General features: G+C 46.9%; 1 protein-coding gene and 1 long non-coding RNA gene across 2 annotated transcripts in view; both read right to left on the bottom strand.

Annotated features, from left to right (window-relative positions):
- Window positions 1-11,732: 11,732 nt before the first annotated feature.
- Window positions 11,733-21,715, bottom strand: part of LOC138674344 (uncharacterized) — a 36,683-nt gene continuing 26,700 nt past the window's right edge. Inside the window, exon 3 of the long non-coding RNA XR_011320601.1 lies at window positions 11,733-11,767. This is a non-coding gene — a long non-coding RNA (uncharacterized lncRNA). The remainder of the gene's footprint in view (window positions 11,768-21,715) is intronic.
- IER2 (immediate early response 2) lies at window positions 15,993-16,892 on the bottom strand. The gene has a single exon (XM_069767263.1). It carries the CDS (start codon window positions 16,850-16,852, stop codon window positions 16,367-16,369), a length of 486 nt encoding a protein of 161 aa, XP_069623364.1. The 5' UTR covers window positions 16,853-16,892; the 3' UTR covers window positions 15,993-16,366.

Here is a 21,715-nt window from a genome sequence, read left to right as displayed (position 1 = left end):
AACGCGACATGGTGTCCACTAACAATTGGAGCTAATTTTCCATTCAAAAAGTCAAATGGCGCGCCTTCCCTTCCGAGCCCTGCCGTGTGCCCAAACAGTGGTTTACCCCCACATATGAGGTATCGGCGTACTCGGGAGAAATTGCCCAACAAATTTTATGATCCATTTTATCCTATTGCCCATGTGAAAATGAAAAAATTGAGGCAAAAAGAATTTTTTTGTGAAAAAAAGTACTTTTTCATTTTTACAGATCAATTTGTGAAGCACCTGAGGGTTTAAAGTGCTCACTATGCATCTAGATAAGTTCCTTGGGGGGTCTAGTTTCCAAAATGGGGTCACTTGTGGGGGAGCTCCAATGTTTAGGCACACAGGGGCTCTCCAAACGCGACATGGTGTCCGCTAACGATGGAGATAATTTTTCATTCAAAAAGTCAAATGGCGCTCCTTCCCTTCCGAGCCTTACCATGTGCCCAAACAGTGGTTTACCCCCACATGTGAGGTATTGGTGTACTCACGAGAAATTGCCCAACAAATTTTAGGATCCATTTTATCCTGTTGCCCATGTGAAAATGAAAAAATTGAGGCTAAAAGAATTTTTTTGTGAAAAAAAAGTACTTTTTCATTTTTACGGATCAATTTGTGAAGCACCTGGGGGTTCAAAGTGCTCACTATGCATCTAGATAAGTTCCTTGGGGCGTCTAGTTTCCAAAATGGGGTCACTTGTGGGGGAGCTCAAATTTTTAGGCACACGGGGGCTCTCCAAACGTGACATGGTGTCCGCTAAAGAGTGGAGCCAATTTTTCATTCAAAAAGTCAAATGGCGCTCCTTCCCTTCCAAGCCCTGCCGTGCGCCTAAACACTGGTTTACCCCCGCATACGAGGTATCAGTGTACTCAGGACAAATTGCACAACAACTTTCGTGGTTCAGTTTCTCCTTTTACCATTGGGAAAATAAAAAAATTGTTGCTAAAAGATAATTTTTGTGACTAAAAAGTTAAATGTTCATTTTTTCCTTCCATGTTGCTTCTGCTGCTGTGAAGTACCTGAAGGGTTAATAAACTTCTTGAATGTGGTTTTGAGTACCTTGAGGGGTGCAGTTTTTAGAATGGTGTCACTTTTGGGTATTTTCAGCCATATAGACCCCTCAAACTGACTTCAAATGTGAGGTGGTCCCTAAAAAAAATGGTTTTGTAAATTTCATTGTAAAAATGAGAAATCGCTGGTCAAATTTTAACCCTTATAACTTCCTAGCAAAAAAAAATTTTGTTTCCAAAATTGTGCTGATGTGAAGTATACATGTGGGAAATGTTATTTATTAACTATTTTGTGTCACATAACTCTCTGGTTTAACAGAATAAAAATTCAAAATGTGAAAATTGCGAAATTTTCAAAATTTTCGCCAAATTTCCGTTTTTATCACAAATAAATGCAGAATTTATTGACCTAAATTTACCACTAACATGAAGCCCAATATGTCACGAAAAAACAATCTCAAAACCGCTAGGATCCGTTGAAGCGTTCCTGAGTTATTACCTCATAAAGGGACACTGGTCAGAATTGCAAAAAACGGCAAGGTCTTTAAGGTCAAAATAGGCTGGGTCATGAAGGGGTTAAAAATTAATTTAATGAAAAAATCACAAAGGTTGTTGTATTAATTTATTCTACTCTCAATCTACTCACTGAAGACCCTCGATCTGTAAATAAAAAAAAAATAATAAACCAACAATATACATACCTTCCGAGGATCTGTCACGTCCAACGATGTAAATCCATCTGAAGGGGTTAAAATATTTTGCAGCCACGAGCTCCGCTAATGCAGCTGCTCATGTCTGCAAAACCCCGGAGAATGAAGGTAAAGTAGGTCAATGACCTATATTTACCTGCATTTGCGGCGAGGCGCCCTCTGCTGGCTGTTCCTAGATCGTGGGAACTTTCCTAGAAAGCTCCCAGGCTCGAGATCATAAGAGGCGCCCTCTGCTGGTTGTCCTGCGATGGGCGCAGTCCGGTGGCAACATGGCCGCTCCTTCCTCCCCGCAGTCACCGCTCACACAGGGTTAATGCCAGCGGTAACGGACCGCGTTATGCTGCGGGTAACTCACTCCGTTACCGCCGCTATTAACCCTGTGTGACCAAGTTTTTACTATTGATGCTGCCTATGCAGCGTCAATAGTAAAAGGATCTAATGTTAAAAATAATTTTAAAAAATCATTATATACTCACCTTCCGCCGCCTTTCTTACTCCTCGCGACGCTCCGGTAACCGCTCCATGCAAGCAGCAGGTTCCGGTGGCAAGGATGGTATGCGACAAGGACCTGCCATGACGTCATGGTCATGTGACCGCGACTTCATCACGGGTCCTGCGCTCATACCAACCCTGGGACCGGAAGCTGCCGAGTGCACCGCACACAGGCGACATGACTACAAGGGGCCCTCGGAAGGTGAGTATATGTTTATTTTTTATTTTTTAACCTGTGACATACGTAGCTGGGCAATATACTACGTGACTGGGCAATATACTACGTGGCTGGGCAATATACTACGTGACTGGCCAATATACTACGTGGCTGGGCAATATACTACGTGGCTGGGCAATATACTACGTGACTGGCCAATATACTACGTGGCTCTGTGCTGAATACTACGTCACTGGGCAATATACTACGTGGTTGGGCAATATACTATGTAACTGGGCAATATACTACGTGACTGGGCAATATACGTTGCTGGGCAATATACTACGTCACTGGACAATATATTACGTGGCTGGGCAATATACTACGTAGCTGGGCAATATACTATGTGACTGGGCAATATAATACGTGGCTGGGCAATATACTACGTGGACATGCATATTCTAGAATACCCGATGCGTTAGAATCGGGCCACCATCTAGTAGTTAATAAATAACATTTGCCACATGTCTACTTTACATTAGCACAATTTTGGAAACAATTTTTTTTTTGTTAGGAAGTTATAAGGGTTAAAGGTTGACCAGCGATTTCTAATTTTTCCAACAAAATTAACAAAACCACTTTTTTTAGGGACCACCTCACATTTGAAGGGAGTTTGGAAGGTAAATATAACAGAAAATACCCAAAAGTAGTATTATTATTTATTATTATAGCGCCATTTATTCCATGGCGCTTTACATGTGAGGAGGGGTATACATAATAAAAACAAGTACAATAATCTTAAACAATACAAGTCACAACTGGTACAGGAGGAGAGAAGACCCTGCCCGCGAAGGCTCACAATCTACAAGGGATGGGTGAGAATACAGTAGGTGAGGGTAGAGCTGGTCATGCAGCGGTTTGGTCGATCGGTGGTTACTGCAGGTTGCAGGCTTGCCGGAAGAGGTGGGTCTTCAGGTTCTTTTTGAAGGTTTCGATGGTAGGCGAGAGTCTGATATGTTGTGGTAGAGAGTTCCAGAGTAGGGGTGATACGCGAGAGAAATCTTGTATACGATTGTGGGAAGAGGAGATAAGAGGGGAGTAGAGTAGGAGATCTTGTGAGGATCGGAGGTTGCATGTAGGTAAGTACCGGGAGACGAGGTCACAGATGTATGGAGGAGACAGTTTGTGGATGGCTTTGTACGTCATGGTTAGGGTTTTGTACTGGAGTCTCTGGGCAATGGGGAGCCAGTGAAGGGATTGACAGAGGGGAGAGGCCAGGGAATAGCGTGGGGACAGGTGGATTAGTCAGGCAGCAGAGTTTAGAATAGATTGGAGGGGTGCGAGAGTGTTAGAGGGGAGGCCACAGAGCAGGAGGTTGCAGTAGTCAAGGCGAGAGATGATGAGGGCATGGACTAGGGTTTTTGCAGATTCTTGGTTGAGGAATGAACGGATTTGTGAAATATTTTTGAGTTGAAGTCGGCTGGAAGTGGAAAGGGCTTGGATATGTGGTTTGAAGGAGAGATCAGCGTCAAGGATTACCCCGAGGCAGCGAGCTTGTGGGACTGGGGAGAGCGGGCAGCCGTTTACTGTAATGGATAGGTTCGTTGGGGGGGGTCGCGTGAGATGCGAGAAAGATGAATTTTGTTTTGTCCATGTTAAGTTTGAGAAATCTAGCGGAGAAGAAGGATGAAATAGTGGACAGACATTGAGGGATTCTGGCTAGTAGGGAGGTGATATCTGGTCCAGAGATGTAGATCTGTGTGTCATAAGCATAGAGGTGATACTGAAAGCCATGAGATTCTATGAGCTGTCCCAGGCCAAAGGTGTAAATGGAGAAGAGCAGGGGCCCAAAGACTGAACCTTGTGGGACTCTGACAGATAGGGGGCGAGGTGAGGAAGTGGTGTGTGAGTGGGAGACGCTGAATGTCCGGTCTGTTAGGTATGATGAGATCCAGGATAGGGCCAAGTCTGTGATGCCAAGGGATGTTAGGGTCTGTAATAATAGGGAATGGTCCACTGTGTCAAAGGCAGCCGACAGGTTGAGGAGGAGGAGGACAGAGTAGTGTCGCTTGCTCTTGGCGGTTAAGAGGTCATTGGTGACCTTACTTAGGGCAGTTTCAGTGGAATGGTGTGACCGGAAGCCTGATTGTAAGTGGTCAAAGAGGGAGCAAGAAGAGAGATGAGAGGACAGTTCAAGGTAAACATGTTGTTCCAGTAGTTTGGAGGCATAAGGAAGAAGTGATATAGGGCGATAGCTAGATACAGAGGATGGGTCAAGAGAGGGCTTTTTGAGGATAGGTGTGATGGAGGCATGTTTAAAACTTGAGGGGAAAACACCAGTTGTTAGTGATAGGTTGAAGAGATGGGTTAGGGTTGGGATGAAGACTGTGGTGAGGTTTGGGATGAGGTGGGATGGGAGCGGGTCAAGTGCACAGGTGGTGAGATGCGATCTTGAGAGTAGAGTGGAGAGTTGATCTTCTGTAATGGTGGAAAAGTTGGTTTTGGAGGTGGAGGGCTGGGAAGTTGGGAGGAAGGGCTCTGGGGGTTGTTGAAAAGTGACACCATTCTAGAAAAACTGCATCGCTCAAGGTGTGCAAAACCACATTCAATAAGTTTATTAACCCTTCAGGTGCTTTACGAGAACTAAAGCAATGTGGAAGGAAAAAATTAACATTTTAGTTTTATCACCAAAAATTTATTTTGGAACCAAATGGGAGAAAATGAACCACAAAATTTGTTGTGAAACTTATCCTGAGTATGACAATACCCCGTATGTGGGGGAAAGCCACTGTTTGGGCCCATGGTAGGGCTCAGAAGGGAGGGAGCACCGTTTGACTTTTTGAATGAAAAATTGGCTGGAATCAGTGGTGGGCACCATGTCATGTTTGGAGCCCCCCTGATGTGCCTAAACAGTGGAAACTCCCCAATTCTAACTCCAACCCTAACCCCAACACATCCCTAACCCTAATCTCAACTCTAGCTGTAATCACAACCCTAACCCTAAAACAACCCTAACCCCAACCCTAACCCTAGCCCCAACCCTAGCCTTAGCCCCAACCCTACCCTAGCTCTAGCCCAACTCTAACCCTAGCCCCAACCCTAACCCTAATGGAAAAATGGAAATAAATACATTTTTTTATTTTATTATTTTTACCTAAGAGGGTGATAAAGGGGAGGTTTGATTTACTATTTTTTTTTTATTTTGATCACTGTGATAGGCTCTATCACAGTCATCAAAATGAACCAATAGGAAAAATTTCCTATTGTTGCCGGATAGCAGATCTCAGCGGGCGCAATGTGCATGCGCCCGCCATTTTCTTCTCGGAAGATGCTGGCGGCCAGGGGTATGCAGGAGGGTCCAGAGACACCGGAGGTACCGGGGGGGGGGGGCTAGGGGAACCCCATTTCTCTCTCCTCTGATGTGCTAGATCACATCAGAGGAGAGAAATGAAATGGGAAATCTGACTTTTTTTGTGGTCGCCGTTATTCATGAATAACGGTAATCGCAACTGACCCGAATCATGTTCTCTGGGGTCTCCGCAACCCCCAGTAGCCGAGACCCCAGAGAATTTCCAAAGCTGGGGGCCCTAGTCACTTATTTTTCAGGCTGTTAAAAAGCGGCGCTGAGGAATAAGTCCCCTTAACTGCGGCCGTTAAAAGGCGTATCTGTGGTTGTTAAGGGGTTAAAGACTGTTTTCTATGTAGCAGATCTAGCAGTTCTCTGAATGTTGAGCTCTTTATAACCCTGCCCACACTGCTGTTTGGCAGCTTTTGTGTACACTGTGCATAGGCAGAAAGCTGCCAATTAAACTGATTGTCATGTCTGTGCAGTTCATAGGTTTGTTAGAGTATACCAGGAAAATAGAGATCCAAGTGTCCATTTATAACTTAACGTTTTCAGAAAATCCAGCACTCCATAAAATAAACTTTTTGGTTGAACTTTACACAGGAGGATGTACCGCCGACAGGGCCGTACTTGGCCTTCGTGCTGTCCTAGGTACTTTAAGAGGTCACGCCCCCAAATGGTCAGACTAAGGGTATGTGAACACAAGTTTTTTTCTGGTGATTCCACTTGTAAGTTGCTCGGAAAAAAAAACGCTTAATAACTGCTAATAAGAATATATACACGGCAACTGCTGCACGTGTTCTGTCTTTTGAGATTATTTTCTCTTAAAGTTTCCAGAGACGATAAGCTGTTAAAACAATTCAGCGTTCCGTACTTCAGTTTACTGAATACAATTTATTTATTTTTTTAAAAAGGTAAACAAAAAATTGTTGGATAAACAACAGAAAAGAAGCAGAGAAAATCATTTTGGGAGAAACGTTGCCGGAGTATCCTGAAGAGTGTTCCACATGAATAAGTTGTTGGCTTCGCAGACATCTAAAGCATCATGTGCACATCACCTTTACATAGTAGATAAGACACCCATACACACAGATTGGCCAAACCAGACAAAATCGATGGCAGTGTAATGTGTATGGGTTCCTCTGACTGATCGCCACCAGCAGAGCCGCCATAAGGGTATTATTGCCTATACTACTGTAGTGAACAGAAGCAAAGAGGGAAGGCCCATACATGCTGGTAGCCAAGGTCCCCACTCTTTGCTAACGCTCACTGGGCCCCAGGGGCACCAGTAATCAGGGTCACCATGTCAGGTGCATAACTATGGTGATTTAAAGATACAGCTTCAGTGTTGTTAATGCACCTGGCGGCTGGAATTGGGCACTGTACCTTTAAGCCACAGCCAGCACGCTCACGTGACACACGTGCCCATTTTGATTCCAAACACCAAGAAAAATGGGAGACAGGCACCACTGGAGGCTGCTGCAGACAGTGTGAGGAAGAGGCAGGTGGACAGCGTGAGGAAGAGGCAGGTGAACAGTGTGGGGAAGAGATGGGTGGACAGTGTGAAGAAGAGGTGGGTGGACAGTGTGGGGAAGAGACGGGTGGACAGTGTTAAAGGGAACCTGTCACCCCGCTTTTTCAGATTGAGATAAAAATACTGTTAAATAGGGCCTGCGCTGTGCGTTACAATAGTGTATGTAGTGTACCCTGATTCCCCACCTATGCTGCGAAATACATTACCAAAGTCGCCATTTTCGCCTGTCAATCAGGCTGGTCAGGTCAGGTGGGCGTGGTGACATCGCTCTTTTCTTCCCCAGCTTTCCGTTGGTGGCATAGTGGTGTGCGCATGTCCAAGTTACAAATCCACTGCACGCACGTGAAGAAACAGCGCGCGATCTGCGCTATTACCCCTGTCATCGGTGGGGCGGCCATCTTCCTGGGGCCGCGCGTGCGCAGATGGAGTGCTCTGCTGCACGGGGCTTCAGGAAAATGGCCGCGGGATGCCGCGCGTGTGCAGATGGAGATCGCGGCGGCCATTTTCCCAAAGCCGAGTTTGCATCGGACAAAGTGACAAAGTGAGGAAGAGGTGGGCGGACAGTATGAGGAAGAGGTGGGTGGACAGAGTGAGGAAGAGGTGGGTGGACAGAGTGAGGAAGAGGTGGGCGGACAGTGTGAGGAAGAGGTGGGCGGACAGTATGAGGAAGAGATGGGTGGACAGAGTGAGGAAGAGGTAGGCAGACAGTGTGAGAAAGAGATGGGCGGACAGTGTGAGAAAGAGATGGGCGGACAGTGTGAGAAAGAGGTGAGCGGACATTGTGAGGAAGAGGTGGGCGGACAGTGTGAGGGAGAGGTGGGCGGACAGTGTGAGAAAGGTGGGTGGACAGTGTGGGGAAGAGATAGGTGGACAGTGTTAAGAAGAGGTGGGTGGACAGTATGAGGAAGAGGTGGGCGGACAGTGTGAGAAAGGTGGGTGGACAGTGTGGGGAAGAGATAGGTGGACAGTGTTAAGAAGAGGTGGGTGGACAGTATGAGGAAGAGGTGGGCGGACAGTGTGAGGAAGAGGTGGGCGGACAGTGTGAGAAATATGTGGGTGGACAGTGTGAGAAAGAGGCGGGTGGACAGTGAGGAAGAGGTGGGCGGACAGTGTGAGGAAGAGGTGGGCGGACAGTGTGAGGAAGAGGTGGGCGGACAGTGTGAGGAAGAGGTGGGCGGAGAGTGTTAAGAAGAGGTGGGTGGACAGTATGAGGAAGAGATGGGTGGACAGAATGAGGAAGAGGTGGGCGGACAGTGTGAGGAAGAGGTGGGCGGACAGTGTGAGGAAGAGATGGGTGGACAGTGTTAAGAAGAGGTGGGCGGACAGTATGAGGAAGAGGTGGGCGGACAGTGTGAGGAAGAGATGGGTGGACAGTGTTAAGAAGAGGTGGGTGGACAGTATGAGGAAGAGGTGGGCGGACAGTATGAGGAAGAGGTGGGCAGACAGTGTGAGGAAGAGGTGGGCGGACAGTGTGAGGAAGAGGTGGGCGGACAGTGTTATGAAGAGGTGGGTGGACAGTATGAGGAAGAGGTGGGCAGACAGTGTGAGAAAGGTGGGTGGACAGTGTGGGGAAGAGATGGGTGGACAGTGTTAAGAAGAGGTGGGTGGACAGTATGAGGAAGAGGTGGGCGGACAGTGTGAGGAAGAGATGGGCGGACGGTGTGAGGAAGAGGTGGGCGGACAGAGTGAGAAAGATGTGGGCAGTGTGAGAAATATGTGGGCGGACAGTGTGAGAAAGAGGTGGGCGGACAGTGTGAGAAAGAGGTGGGCGGACTGTGAGGAAGAGGTGGGCGGACAGAGTGAGGAAGAAGTGGGTGGACAATGTGAGGAAACAGTGGGTGGGCAGTGTGAGCATGCTGCTGAGGGGATGCGGCTGAGGGCAGGTTGCTGAGGGGAGGCAAGGCTGCTAATGGCAGGCTGGGGGGCTACTGAGGGTAGGCTGCTGAGGGGTTGCGGCTGAGGGCATGTTGCTGAGGGGAGGCTGCCGAGGGCAGATTGCTGAGTGAAGGCTGCTAAGGGCAGGTTGGGGAGGAAAGGCTACTGATGGCAGGCTGGGGGCTTCTGAGGGCAGGCTGCTGAGGAGACTGCTGAGGGCAAGTTGCTGAGGGGAGACTGCTAAGGAAAGTCTGCTGATGGAAAGCTGTAAGGAAGAGGGCAGGGTGAGGCAGAGGAGGTGACGGGCAGGGTGAGGTGGCCATTAGATTCTTCTTGACTGGACGGCAGGCGCAAAGACGCCACTGGCTGTGTGAGTAACTAACTGAAGTCCATGTATTAAAGGGGATATCCGAGACTTTACAGAAAACAAAAATGTACCTAAGCACTAACAGGCAGGTAATTGCAACTTATCTGCATGTTGTGCATGGCGCAGTTCTTCTCCGGCACAGATTGGTCACAGACCGCTCCTGCCGAGGATTCAGAAGCGTTTGCTAATGTCAAGTCTACAGGGCAGAGGCTTCTTTTCTGCTCCGCTCTGTTGACGGGGTAGGACTTACGACATCGATTGTGTGGCTGACACCTCTTCATTACAAACATAGGGCTTGGAGTCAGGGACAGCTGGTGACACCAACCCCCAATCCCATTACCCTGATGTGACTGCACCAGGGAATGGGGAACAGCCTGGGCTAAGTGCCAGAATTGGCACTTTAAAAATGAAGTGCCATTTCTGGGGCAGCTGAGGGCTGGTAATTTTAGCCTGGGACGGGGCAAATAAGCATGAAAAAGAAGGTGTTTAACAAGGGAATTGCACCACAAAACTTTTTTTTTCCTTTTTTCAAACATGCAGGTTTTTTCCGTTGCGTTTTTGCTGTCAACAAAATTGTAGAAATGCAGAAATCTTGCGGAAATTTCTGCAAACAAATACTCAATGTATACAGTGAGAGGTTATCGAAAACCTTTACATTTATTTTTCTTACAAAAATTAGATCATGCTCAGTGGATAGCACTGCTCAGTGGTTAGCATTATTGCTTTGCAGATCTGGGGCCCTGGATTCAAATCCCACCAAGGACATCTGCAAGGAGTCTGTCTGTTCTCCTCGTGTTTGCGTGGATTTCCTCCCACACTCCAAAGACATACTGATAGAGAATTTTGACTGTGAGCCCCAACGAGGACAGGGATGATAATGCCTGTATATTGCTGTGAATTAATGTGCTATATAAGTATGTAAAGTGAAATGATGACATAACAATAGCCACATTACTAATCTCCTGGCGGTCCTGCGCTGACACTTCACCTGGACCCCTTTAGATGTGACACATTAACACCACTGAGGTGACCATGGTGGCCACAGAAGTCACAGCTTTGACATATCACTGGAGCTGGATGAATAGTGACTGTCGGGAGACCTGGAAACGTTAAAACAGAAGAAGTAGAGGATTTATTGTGTCTACTTCCCCTGTTTTCATACATTTAGCAACTGTTTTTTTTTTTTTTAAAATACTTTATGGTGTTGAATAACCTTTTTAACTATTATGGCAACCACAGAATTCTGCCGGGACATGTCACTCCATCGAGGGTTTGGACATAATTTGGTTTTCACAAAAACAATGATCTGAAACACTCGTGCAGACTGTGTAGGAGAGTGATGAAGGGCTATGCCACAAGGCCTCGCCTCCACAGGTACAGGGCCTCCACAGGTCCAAGGCCTAAATTAGCCTGAAGAGTCAGAGAAGAGCAGCCAATAAGCCCTTCTTGCAGTTAGCTGAGTGTATAAATCTACTTAACTTCATCTCAATGACTTTATTCTTAGTCTAAAATATAAATGAAAAGAGAAGAAAAAAAAAATAAAAGTATGTCCAAGTGTTATGGCTGGTGCTGTAGATAATCATATTTCCATGCTTATTAGAAGTCCTCACTTCAAAGTTCCCATCCTCCTAATATAGTGCAGTCACCATATTATACAGCACTGCGTACAGTGGCTCACTCGGCCTTTCTACCCAGTGAATTCTTACTTACTCTGCTCTATGTAGAAACAGGAAGTCTCTTTTCCCTGCCTGAGTAATCCCCCTCTTCAACTCTGTCCTAACCCAGTGATGACTCATGCAGGGAAAATTGATTTCCTGTTTCTACATCCAGCTTGGAAAGACTCAGTTAGGCTATGTGCACACGTTCAGGTTTTTTCGCGTTTTTTTTCACGGTTTTTCGCGGTAAAAACGCTATAAAAACTCATTAAAAACGCATACATTATGCATTCTATCATTTAGAATGCATTCTGCATGTTATGTGCACATGGATGCGTTTTTTTTCTGTGAAAAAAACGCATCGCGGTAAAAAAATGAGCATGTTCATTATTTTTGCGGATTTTCTGCGTTTTTCCCGCAATTCTATGCATTTGGGAAAAAACGCACAAAAACGCACCAAAAACGCATCAAAATCACGGTAAAAACGCATGCGGATTTCTGGCAGAAATGTCCGGTTTTTGTCAGGAAAATTTCTGCAAGAAATCCTGACGTGTGCACATACCCTTAGTCGGTTTTTGATCACGTGATGTCATAGACCTAACGGAAAAGAGAAGAATTAGATGGGTAGAAAGGCAAAACGAGCAATTGTGAGTACACAGTGCTGTATAATATGGTGACTGCAATACATTAAGAGGATAAAAACTTTGATGAGAAGAGGAGTGCTTCATTTTCAGTTTTTTTTTATATTTTACTCTCAATCAGGCCGGATTTAACTGCAGGTTTAAGAATGGAGGGACCAGATATCTGAAAGGAAGATCTAACCACGGAAAGTAAGGGACATTGTGGCAAAACACCATTGCTTGATCGCAACTCAGGGTAATGAGTAGCACATCACGAACAGCAGTTTAAGGATATGTGCACCCGCAGTGGATATGGCTGCGGATCTGCAGCAGTTTTCCATGCATTTACAGTACCATGAAAGCCTATGGAAAACCAAATCCACTGTGCACATGCTGCAGAAAATACCGTGCAGATCTGCTGTGGTTTATTTTCTGCAGCATGTCAATTCTTTGTGCAGATTCCGCAGCCTTTTACACCTGTTCCTTAATAGGAATTCCGCACTGTTTTTTTTTTTTAATCCGCAGGTAAAACGCACTGCATTTTACCTGCGGATTTCACCTGCGTTTTAGCACCTGCGGATTCCTATACAGGAACAGGTGTAAAACGCTGCGGAATCCGCACAAAGAATTGACATGCTGCAGAAAATACAACGCAGCGTTTCCACGTAGTATTTTCTGCACCATGTGCACTGCAGATTTGGTTTTCCATAGGTTTACATGGTACTGTACACCGCATGGAAACGGCTGCAAATCCGCATCATGTGCAGTGTTGTGCACATAGCCTGAATGTAGTTTAAAAGGAATCCGTCCACCCCAGGACGCACATGACCTATATTTGAATACAGGTGACAGAAATGTTACACCAGTCCTACCTGCATGCCTCATGTTAACAGTCTTGTTGCTGAGAAATGTTATACAGTCTCTTTATATTAATGATTCCTTCAGGCTGCGGGGTGTGCGGTGCTGTAAGAAATCCCTGCCCATATTGTAATACTTAACCCCCTCTATCAGCGTCGGTTACTGCCCCGAAATCCTGCGCCCTGCACACTTTCCGTAATACATACCTCATCCTACCTTCTGTGGGCCCTGTATTCATGGATCCTCAGCTCCAGTGATCTCCGGTGTGCGCACTGATAAGGTGCTCTCCCTCCCTGCATAGTCATTCCCATGTACACATAGTACCTAGCAATGACTGCGCAGGGAAGAAGTGGGGAGAGCATACCATCGGCGTGCACCCCGGAGTTCAGCAAATGTTCAGGTTTCCTCTTATTTGGCAAGCTATAGCACTTACCGAATAAGCTACAGAGGGATCCCAGCTTCCTGGTTCGCGCCGAGCCGATCGGCGCCGCAGCTGCATGTGTCACATTCACAGCACATGCATGGATTTCCTGTTGGGCTCTCCATACACGTGCTGTGACACAGCTGCGGCGCCGATCAGCCGGTGCGATCCAGGAAGCCAGGATCCCTCTGCAGCTTATTCGGTAAGCGCTATAGCTTGCCGAATAAGAGGGAACCCGAACATATTCACTCTAGGCACAGTGACTCGCCGGTACCCGCGCTGAAGATCCCTGAGTGCAGTGCCCACAAAAGGGAGGATGAGGTATTTCTGAGGCAGAGCAGGGCGCGGGATGCTGGGGCAGTAACTGACGCTGATGGGAGGGGGTTAGTATTGCAATGAGGACAGGAGGCAGGGATTCCTTCCAGGCACTGCACGACCTGGAGGAGTGTTCCCCAACTCCGGTCCTCAAGAGCCACCAACAGGTCTTGTTTCTCCAGGGGAACACTGACCCTGGAAGAAATCATTAACATAAATACTATTACATTTCTCCACAACACGACCATTACTATGTGGCACACAGGTAGGACTAGTGTAACATTTCTATTATGTCCATATTAGTAGGTCATATATCCTGGGGGAGGGAGGGGGTTGTGTGTGGGTGTAACATTCCCTTTAAGGAGGAATCACAAATGCAGTTTTTGCCAACTCAAGGATCAATGCAAAAGGAAGGAGTGTAGAGGACTGGCTTATACTTTCACTTCCTGTAAAGTCCAGTCCCTGCCTCCAGTGTAAGCAACAACCTAAAAATAATAATAGGTTTGTGTCAATTGTTAAAAATTTAGAAAGACACCCCAAGTACAAAAAGGAAATCCGTGCTAACGTATAAGCTCTAGAGTGGTACAGGTGTCTATTCTATAAGTTAGCAAATAATCACAGGTGGTTATCAGAACATGATAGGTTTACATCATCGGTGGATATACTAACTGATACCACTACATTGTGAGCTAGCACGATTTCTTGTTTTTGTCTTATGGGGATTTTTAGTTAGCCCTCGTCATTGTTCCTCTTGTAGCAACACTACAGATCAGCCTGTAAGCAAAAAAAAAATTAATAAAAAAAAAATCTGCAACATGTTTAGGTGAAGCTTTTCAGAGTTCATATGGAACAGCTGGATGTGTTGCAGACAAATCTCAGTTCTCCCTCCAAATTTTAGTACAGTCAAACGCAGACAGCGGCATTTAACTACCGCTTCCGGCCGGGCGGCCGGAAATGACGTCATCGCCGACCCCCGTCACATGTCCGGGGGTCGGCGATGCGTCTCCATTGTAGCCATAGAGGTCCTTGAGACCTCTATGGTTACTGATTGCCCGTCGCTGTGAGCGCCACCCTGTGGTCGGCGCTCACAGCACACGTGCAATTCTGCTACATAGCAGCGATCAGCAGATCGCTGCTATGTAGCAGAGCCGATCGTGCTGTGCCTGCTTCTAGCCTCCCATGGAGGCTATTGAAGCATGGCAAAAGTTTAAAAAAAAAGTTTAAAAAAATAAAAAAAAAACATAAAAGTTTAAATCACCCCCCTTTCGCCCCCAATCAAAATAAATCAATAAAAAAAATATCAAATCTACGCATATTTGGTATCGCCGCGCTCAGAATTGCCCGATCTATCAAATAAAAAAAAGTATTAACCTGATCGCTAAACAGCGTAGCGGGAAAAAAACTCGAAACGCCAGAATTACGTTTTTTTGGTCGCCGCGACATTGCATTAAAATGCAATAACGGGCGATCAAAAGAACGTATCTGCACCGAAATGCTATCATTAAAAACGTCATCCCGGCACGCAAAAAATAAGCCCTCAACCGACCCCAGATCATGAAAAATGGAGACGCTACGAGTATTGGAAAATGGCGCAATTTTTTTTTTTTTTAGCAAAGTTTGGAATTTTTTTTCACCACTTAGATAAAAAATAACCTAGTCATGTTTGGTGTCTATGAACTCGTAATGACCTGGAGAATCATAATGGCAGGTCATTTTTAGCATTTAGTGAACCTAGCAAAAAAGCCAAACAAAAAACCAATGTGGGATTGCACTTTTTTTGCAATTTCACCGCACTTGGAATTTTTTTCCCGTTTTCTAGTACACGACATGCTAAAACCAATGATGTCGTTCAAAAGTACAACTCGTCCCGCAAAAAATAAGCCCTCACATGGCCAAATTGACGGAAAAATAAAAAAGTTATGGCTCTGGGAAGGAGGGGAGCGAAAAACGAACACGGAAAAACGAAAAATCCCCCGGTCATGAAGGGGTTAAACCTAATCTGAACTCGTCCATGTGTCCAGAAGAGCACAGAAACAAGCTACATTGCTGGGCCTGTAAGAACAAATGGGCATGCTCACAGGGGAAGGGTGTAGACCCCCACAGAGCTCAGGTCATTGTACTCTTATGGCATCTGGGATCCATGCAGACCACCACAGAATGACTGCGGAAATGGTTAACAGGGCCTACGGCGGTCCTTACCCAGAACCCGTCCAGCACAAGGGCGCCCCCCCATATTATGGAAGAAGGGCACCCCCCCACCACCACATTATGGAAGAAGGGCACCCCCCCCATATTATGGAAGAAGGGCAACCCCCCCATATTATGGAAGAAGGGCACCCCCCCACATTATGGAAGAAGGGCACCCCCCCACATTATGGAAGAAGGGCACCCCCCCACCACCACCATATTATGAAAAAAGGGCACCCCCCCCCCCATATTATGGAAGAAGGGCAACCCCCCCCCCCCCCTATGGAAGAAGCGCGCCCCCCGAGGCCTCATCCTTCTAGGACCCGGATGTCAGCTGTGCTTTTCATACACAGCTGTGATGTCCCAGTCATTTGTCTCAGACCTAAACCCACTTACAAGTCACAAATAATCAAAAGCAACATAAGGTAAAAGCACAGACATTTAATACTGACGATACAAAACACGACAATTCCATTACAGACAAGTATAAAACCAGTAGAAAGAGCCAGGGCTCAGCAGCAGTGCGGATCCTTCACAGAAGGAGAAACGTCAGTGGTCCTGACCGGGGCAGCCCCCGGTAATGTCGCCTCCCTGGGAGGTGACGCATCGTACAGTCATCGGAGGGGAATGTCCGCTCATCGGTGATGACTCCATCAGACACTCTCGGGCTGAGTCACCGGCACCTCCGGGAACTAGGAGCCGGCCGGGGCGGTTTGGTTAACCCATTCCTGGCCAGGGGCTCTCGGGCAGCCCTGGCATCTCCCTTTCGCCGTCGTATAGACCGGACACGAGTGCTCAGAACGCCTCCAGGGGTCTGACATGGACGCCCGCTATGGGCGCAGTCCCGACAGCTCTGCAGCCCCCCGGCAGAGGAGGCGGCGGCGGGACAGTCCGGAGCAGCAGCTGCTGGAGGACCTCGGCCAGGCCCGGGAAGGCGCCCCCTTGGGGCTGCGGATGCGGAGTTTCTTGCCACAGACAGGCGCGCTTGCTGGGGAGCACCGGCTCCGGTAACCTGGACTCGCACGACCTCCTCTTGCGGCTCTCCCTGGTCACCTCCATCGGGACGTCAGCGGCCGGTCTGGTTGGCGGCGCCTGAGCGGAGGATATGATGAGCTCCCGGGCACTCTTCATCACCATCGCCAGCTGTAGAGACCGGTGTAGCCGCATCCCTCCGCGCTGACTGCGGGAACGGAACAGCTTGGCAGCGGACAGAGAGGCGATGCGCTGGGCCTCGCGGTGGACAGCCTCCTGCTGCGCCAGGAACCGAGCGTGGGCCTCCATTCTCCCTTCACGGACAGCAGCAAAACAGCTTATGGGGGTGACGGGGAGCGCGGCCGCCGCTTTATACGTCTCACTGATCACTGGGCGTGGCCATGCGGGGGCGTGGTCTGCGCTTAAAGCGCTATTCGCGACAGCGCAGCCGAGGTCTGTGCAGCAGTCTATGAATGCCCGGTGCAGTGTGGGTTAATCGTCACGACGTCGCCGCGCGCTGACAGTCGGATTCCAGGGCTATATTAGGTCATTGTTACGTCAGGGGGCGTGTCCTGGGAAGTACGCAGAACAGTTTTCCGGCTGATTCCTTTGACCATATATGGAGTGCGGGTGTAAGAGGGGGAAGGGGCGGGAAACAGTCAGTGTGAGAAGTCTCACATCCCAGGGGCCGCGCTGCTTCTATAACGTCATATATAACGTATGTGACCACCTGCTGGACACCTCTGCTCATTACACCCCCAATACTGGCCTGGGGGTGAGTGCTGCGGATATTCCAGCACATGGAGGCCGTCCCCGTACACTGTGGGTGCAGGCACCTGGAGTCATTGCTGCTGTGCTCAGGCACCCATACACTTGCACTGTGTACATTTATCTGACGCTCTGATCGGAATTGGACACGTCTCCAGTTTTGTGCACGGCCCCATAGGATATCATAGGTGCGAGGGCTATCCGTATAACCAAAGCCAGAACTGTCCTAACCGGAGCGTGTGTTACGCTCTTATCAATCGTTTTCTGTGTGGCGCCTGATGCCCGCAGACTGTATTATTATTATTTATTTATATAGCACCATAAATTCCATGGTGCTGTACATGAGAAGGGGTTACATCAAAATAAAAATATCACAGTAAACAAAACTTACAATGACAGACTGTTACAGAGGGGCGAGGACCCTGCCCTTGCGGGCTGACATTCTACAGGATGGTGGGAAAGGAGACAGGCTAAATCGTGCAAAATTAGTAATGAAACTTGAACCAATAAAAAAAGAGTAACTCAATACATGCATTTAAGCACCAATAAATCATAGTAACAGTTATTAAGGTTGAAGGAACACTTTAAAGGGAACTTGTCACCCCCAAAATCAAAGATGCGCTGAAGGTACCTTCACACATAACGATTTTGTTAACGATATCGTTATGTGTGACAGCGACCAACGATCAGGCCCCTGCTGGGAGATCGTTGGTCGCTGGGAATGATCAGGATCCTTTTTTTGGTCGCTGATCACCCGCTGTCATCGCTGGATCGGCGTGTGTGACACCGATCCAGCAATGTCTTCACTGGTAACCAGGGTAAATATCGGGTTACTAAGCGCAGGGCCGCGCTTAGTAACCCGATGTTTACCCTGGTTACCATTGTAAAAGTAAAAAAAACCAAACACTACATACTTACATTTCGGTGTCTGTCCCCTGGCACCAGCTTCCCTGCACTGTGTCAGCGCCGGCCGGCCGTAAAGCAGAAGCTGACGCCGGGGGACAGACACCGGAATGTAAGTATGTAGTGTTTGTTTTTTTTAACTTTTACGCTGGTAACCAGGGTAAACATCGGGTTACTAAGCGCGGCTCTGCGCTTAGTAACCCGATGGTTACCCGGGGACTTCGGCATCGTTGGTTGCTGGAGAGCTGTCTGTGTGACAGCTCTCTAGCGACCACACAACGACCTAAACAGCGACGCTCCAGCGATCGGCATCGTTGTCTATATCGCTGCAGCGTCGCTAAATGTGACGGTACCTTGAGCCCACCGGCAGCAGGGGCTTATCTACAGCATTCTGTAATGCATTCTGTAATGCTGTAGATAAGCCCCCGATGTATCCTGAAAGATGAGAAAAAGAGGTTATACTTGGGGGGTTGGTCCGGTCTGGGGCCTCCCATCTTCTTACGATCACGTCCTCTTCTGGTCCTCACGCTGCCTCTCTGACCTTTCCCGGCGCCTGCGCACTGCAGTACTTTGCTCTGATCATCGCCTCTATGTAGCAGAGCCAATCGGGTTGTGGCAGCTTCTAGTCTCCCATGGAGACTATTGAAGCATGCCAAAAGTTAAAAATGTTTTAAAAAATATATATAAAAGTTCAAATCACCCCCCTTTCACCCCATTCAAAATAAAACAATGAAAAAAGAATCAAACATACACATATTTGGTATCGCCGAGTTCAGAATCGCCCGATCTATCAATAAAAAAAGGATTAACCTGATTGCTAAACGGCGTAGCGATAAAAAAGTCAAAATGCCAGAATTATGTTTTTTTGGTCGCCGTGACATTGCATTAAAATGGTATCATTAAAAATGTCAGCTCGGCACGCAAAAAATAAGCCCTCGCCTGACCCAAGAGCACGAAAAAAGGAGATGCAACGTGTATCGGAAAATGGCGCAATTTTTTTTTTTTTTTTTAGCAAAGCTTGGAATTTTTTCACCACTTAGGTAAAAAAAGATCCTGGACATGTTTGGTGTCAGTTTTAGCTTTTAGTGAACCTAGCAAAAAAGCCAAACAAAAAACAACTGTGGGAGTGCACTTTTTGTGCAATTTCACCGCACTTGGAATTTGTTTTCCATTTTCTAGTAGACGACATGGTAAAACCAATGGTGTCGTTCAAAAGTACAACTCGCCCCGCAAAAAACAAGCCCTCACGTGGCCATATTGACGGAAAAATAAAAAAGTTATAGCTCTGGGAAGAAGAGAAGCGAAAAACGAAAACGCAAAAAGAAAAAAAGCTCTGGGGTGAAGGGGTTAAAAACAACAGTATCACTGTGCTTGATTGGCAGCAAACTCGCCTGACCTTAACCCTATAGAGAATCTATGGAGTATTATCAAGAGGAAGATGAGAGACACCAGACCCAACAATGCAGACGAGCTGAAGGCTGCTATCAAAGCAACCTGGGCTTCCATAACCCCTCAGCAGTGCCACAGGCTGATCGCCTCCATGCCACGCCGCATTGATGCAGTAACTGATGCAAAAAGAGGCCCCGACCAAGTATTGAGTGCCTTTACTGAACATATATTTCAGTAGGCCAAAATTTTGGATTTTAAAATAATTTTTCAAGCTGGTGTTATAAAGTATTCTAATTTACTGACATAATGACTTTTGGGTTTTCATTGGCTGTAAGCCATAATTATCAACATTAACAGAAATAAACACATGAAATAGATCACTCTGTAATGACTATATAATATATGAGTTTCACTTTTTGTATTAAAGAACTGAAATAAATTAACATTTTGATGATATTCTAATTTAGTGAAAAGCACTTGAAGTTACACAGATGTTTTTTGCTGTCATATGACGCCTGTCGCTGTGTAGCCCTTGCCTAACCCCGGTTTTAGACAAAGTGGGGCCCTGGGCAAAAGTTTAAAGTGGGCCCCAAATATTCACATATTGCACCATCACACAAACATTTCGGTTGCATTTACATGCACTGAGTTCACGAGCGTGATCGACAATATTGAATTCGTTCGACACTTGTTCCCGAGTTTCTTTACACCGGCTGAGGAAGAATGATGGGGACAGATAGTCCTTGATACAGTATAAAGCAGGTTCCATATAGTATAATGCACTCCCCATAGTCCTTGATAGAGTATACAGCAGCCCCCTGCAGAGTATAATCAGCCCCCCTCAGAGTATACTGCTGTCCCACACACACTCACAGTATAATGTAGACCTCTCGTGGAGTATAATGCAGCCCCCACCACACACACAGTATAATGTAGACGCCCCATACACAGTATAATGCATACACATACATACATAACTTATCTCTCGCTGTTCCCCCACTGCTCTGGCATACTCTCGCCGTTCTTTCCACTGCTGGCACAGCGTGGCACACGATGAAGTGACATCATCACGCAGTTGCTGTGTCAGGGGCAGAGGGGAATGATGGAGGAGGGAGCGTCATCTGACGCTTTCTCCTCCATCACTGCTTTCAACTGTATCGGCATCATTTGCGGATAAGATGAATGCGCGATGCAGAGGGGCGGCGCCGGGCCCCATAGCAGCCGCATGGTGTGCCACTATTAGAGATCTGACACTGGCTGGGGGCCCCTGGAGGAGTGGGGGCCCTAGTCAGCTGCCTGATCTGCCTGCCCCTAACGACGGCCCTGCTAACTGCAAAATGAGGGCTCTAAAATAGTTAAAAAACTGTAAGTTGCTGAAACTTTTTTTTTAGTCGCAATACTTGCCATAGAACTGCTTTTACATGTGTAGATATAGAACACAACAAGGGGAGAAGGAGCAGCACAGCCCCTGAATCAGAGAAAAAATAAATGGACCCGTAGAAGCGCTCTGATGTAGCGCGAAACGGCCGTCGTCTCATCTGCCGCACTCTCCCTGTTCATTCTCCGTTCCCCCGTGCCGTGAAGTATGTACCGCTTGGTATTGAAATAAAGGACGCTTGATACTGCATTTGGTGAGTGCATCTGCTTTTCTCTTTTTTTGTTGGATTTTACATGTGTAGTCCCAGCCTAAGTAAATAGCCCTGTTTTTATTTTTTATATTTATTAAAAGTTTCAGATGCCACTGGGACATTAGTTGACCGATTCAGCCAAAACTGACAGGCTTGGTCGATTTTCCACTATTGTGTATGTGCTCCTTAGATTCAAATGCAGGCTGAAAGTGAATACAATATCACCACTCCTCCATTAAATTTCAGATAATGACATTTTCAATATAGTGTTGAACATCATGAATAAGACTAGTTTCATAGATGCTTAGCTGCACTGAACGTAGTAGACAGACAACAGCAAAATATTACCTGCAATTACTTTATGTGAGAGAACACCTAGCTATATACAGAAGCAGTGTGACACCCTTGCCTTGGGTAAAAAAAACAACAACCTGTTTTACCACTGGTTACTTAGAAGCTATAAATAAATCAAAACAGTCACACG

Source organism: Ranitomeya imitator, chromosome 4 (assembly GCF_032444005.1).
Source record: "Ranitomeya imitator isolate aRanImi1 chromosome 4, aRanImi1.pri, whole genome shotgun sequence".
NCBI classification, from domain to species: Eukaryota; Metazoa; Chordata; class Amphibia; order Anura; family Dendrobatidae; genus Ranitomeya; species Ranitomeya imitator.
Note: the sequence above shows the minus strand (reverse complement) of the source record. Positions and strands in the feature narration are given on the sequence as shown.

What these genes read in the sequence shown, in the direction of transcription:
- IER2 (XM_069767263.1), bottom strand. Translation starts at nt 16,852, where the DNA reads ATGGAGGCCCACGCTCGGTTCCTGGCGCAGCAGGAGGCTGTCCACCGC.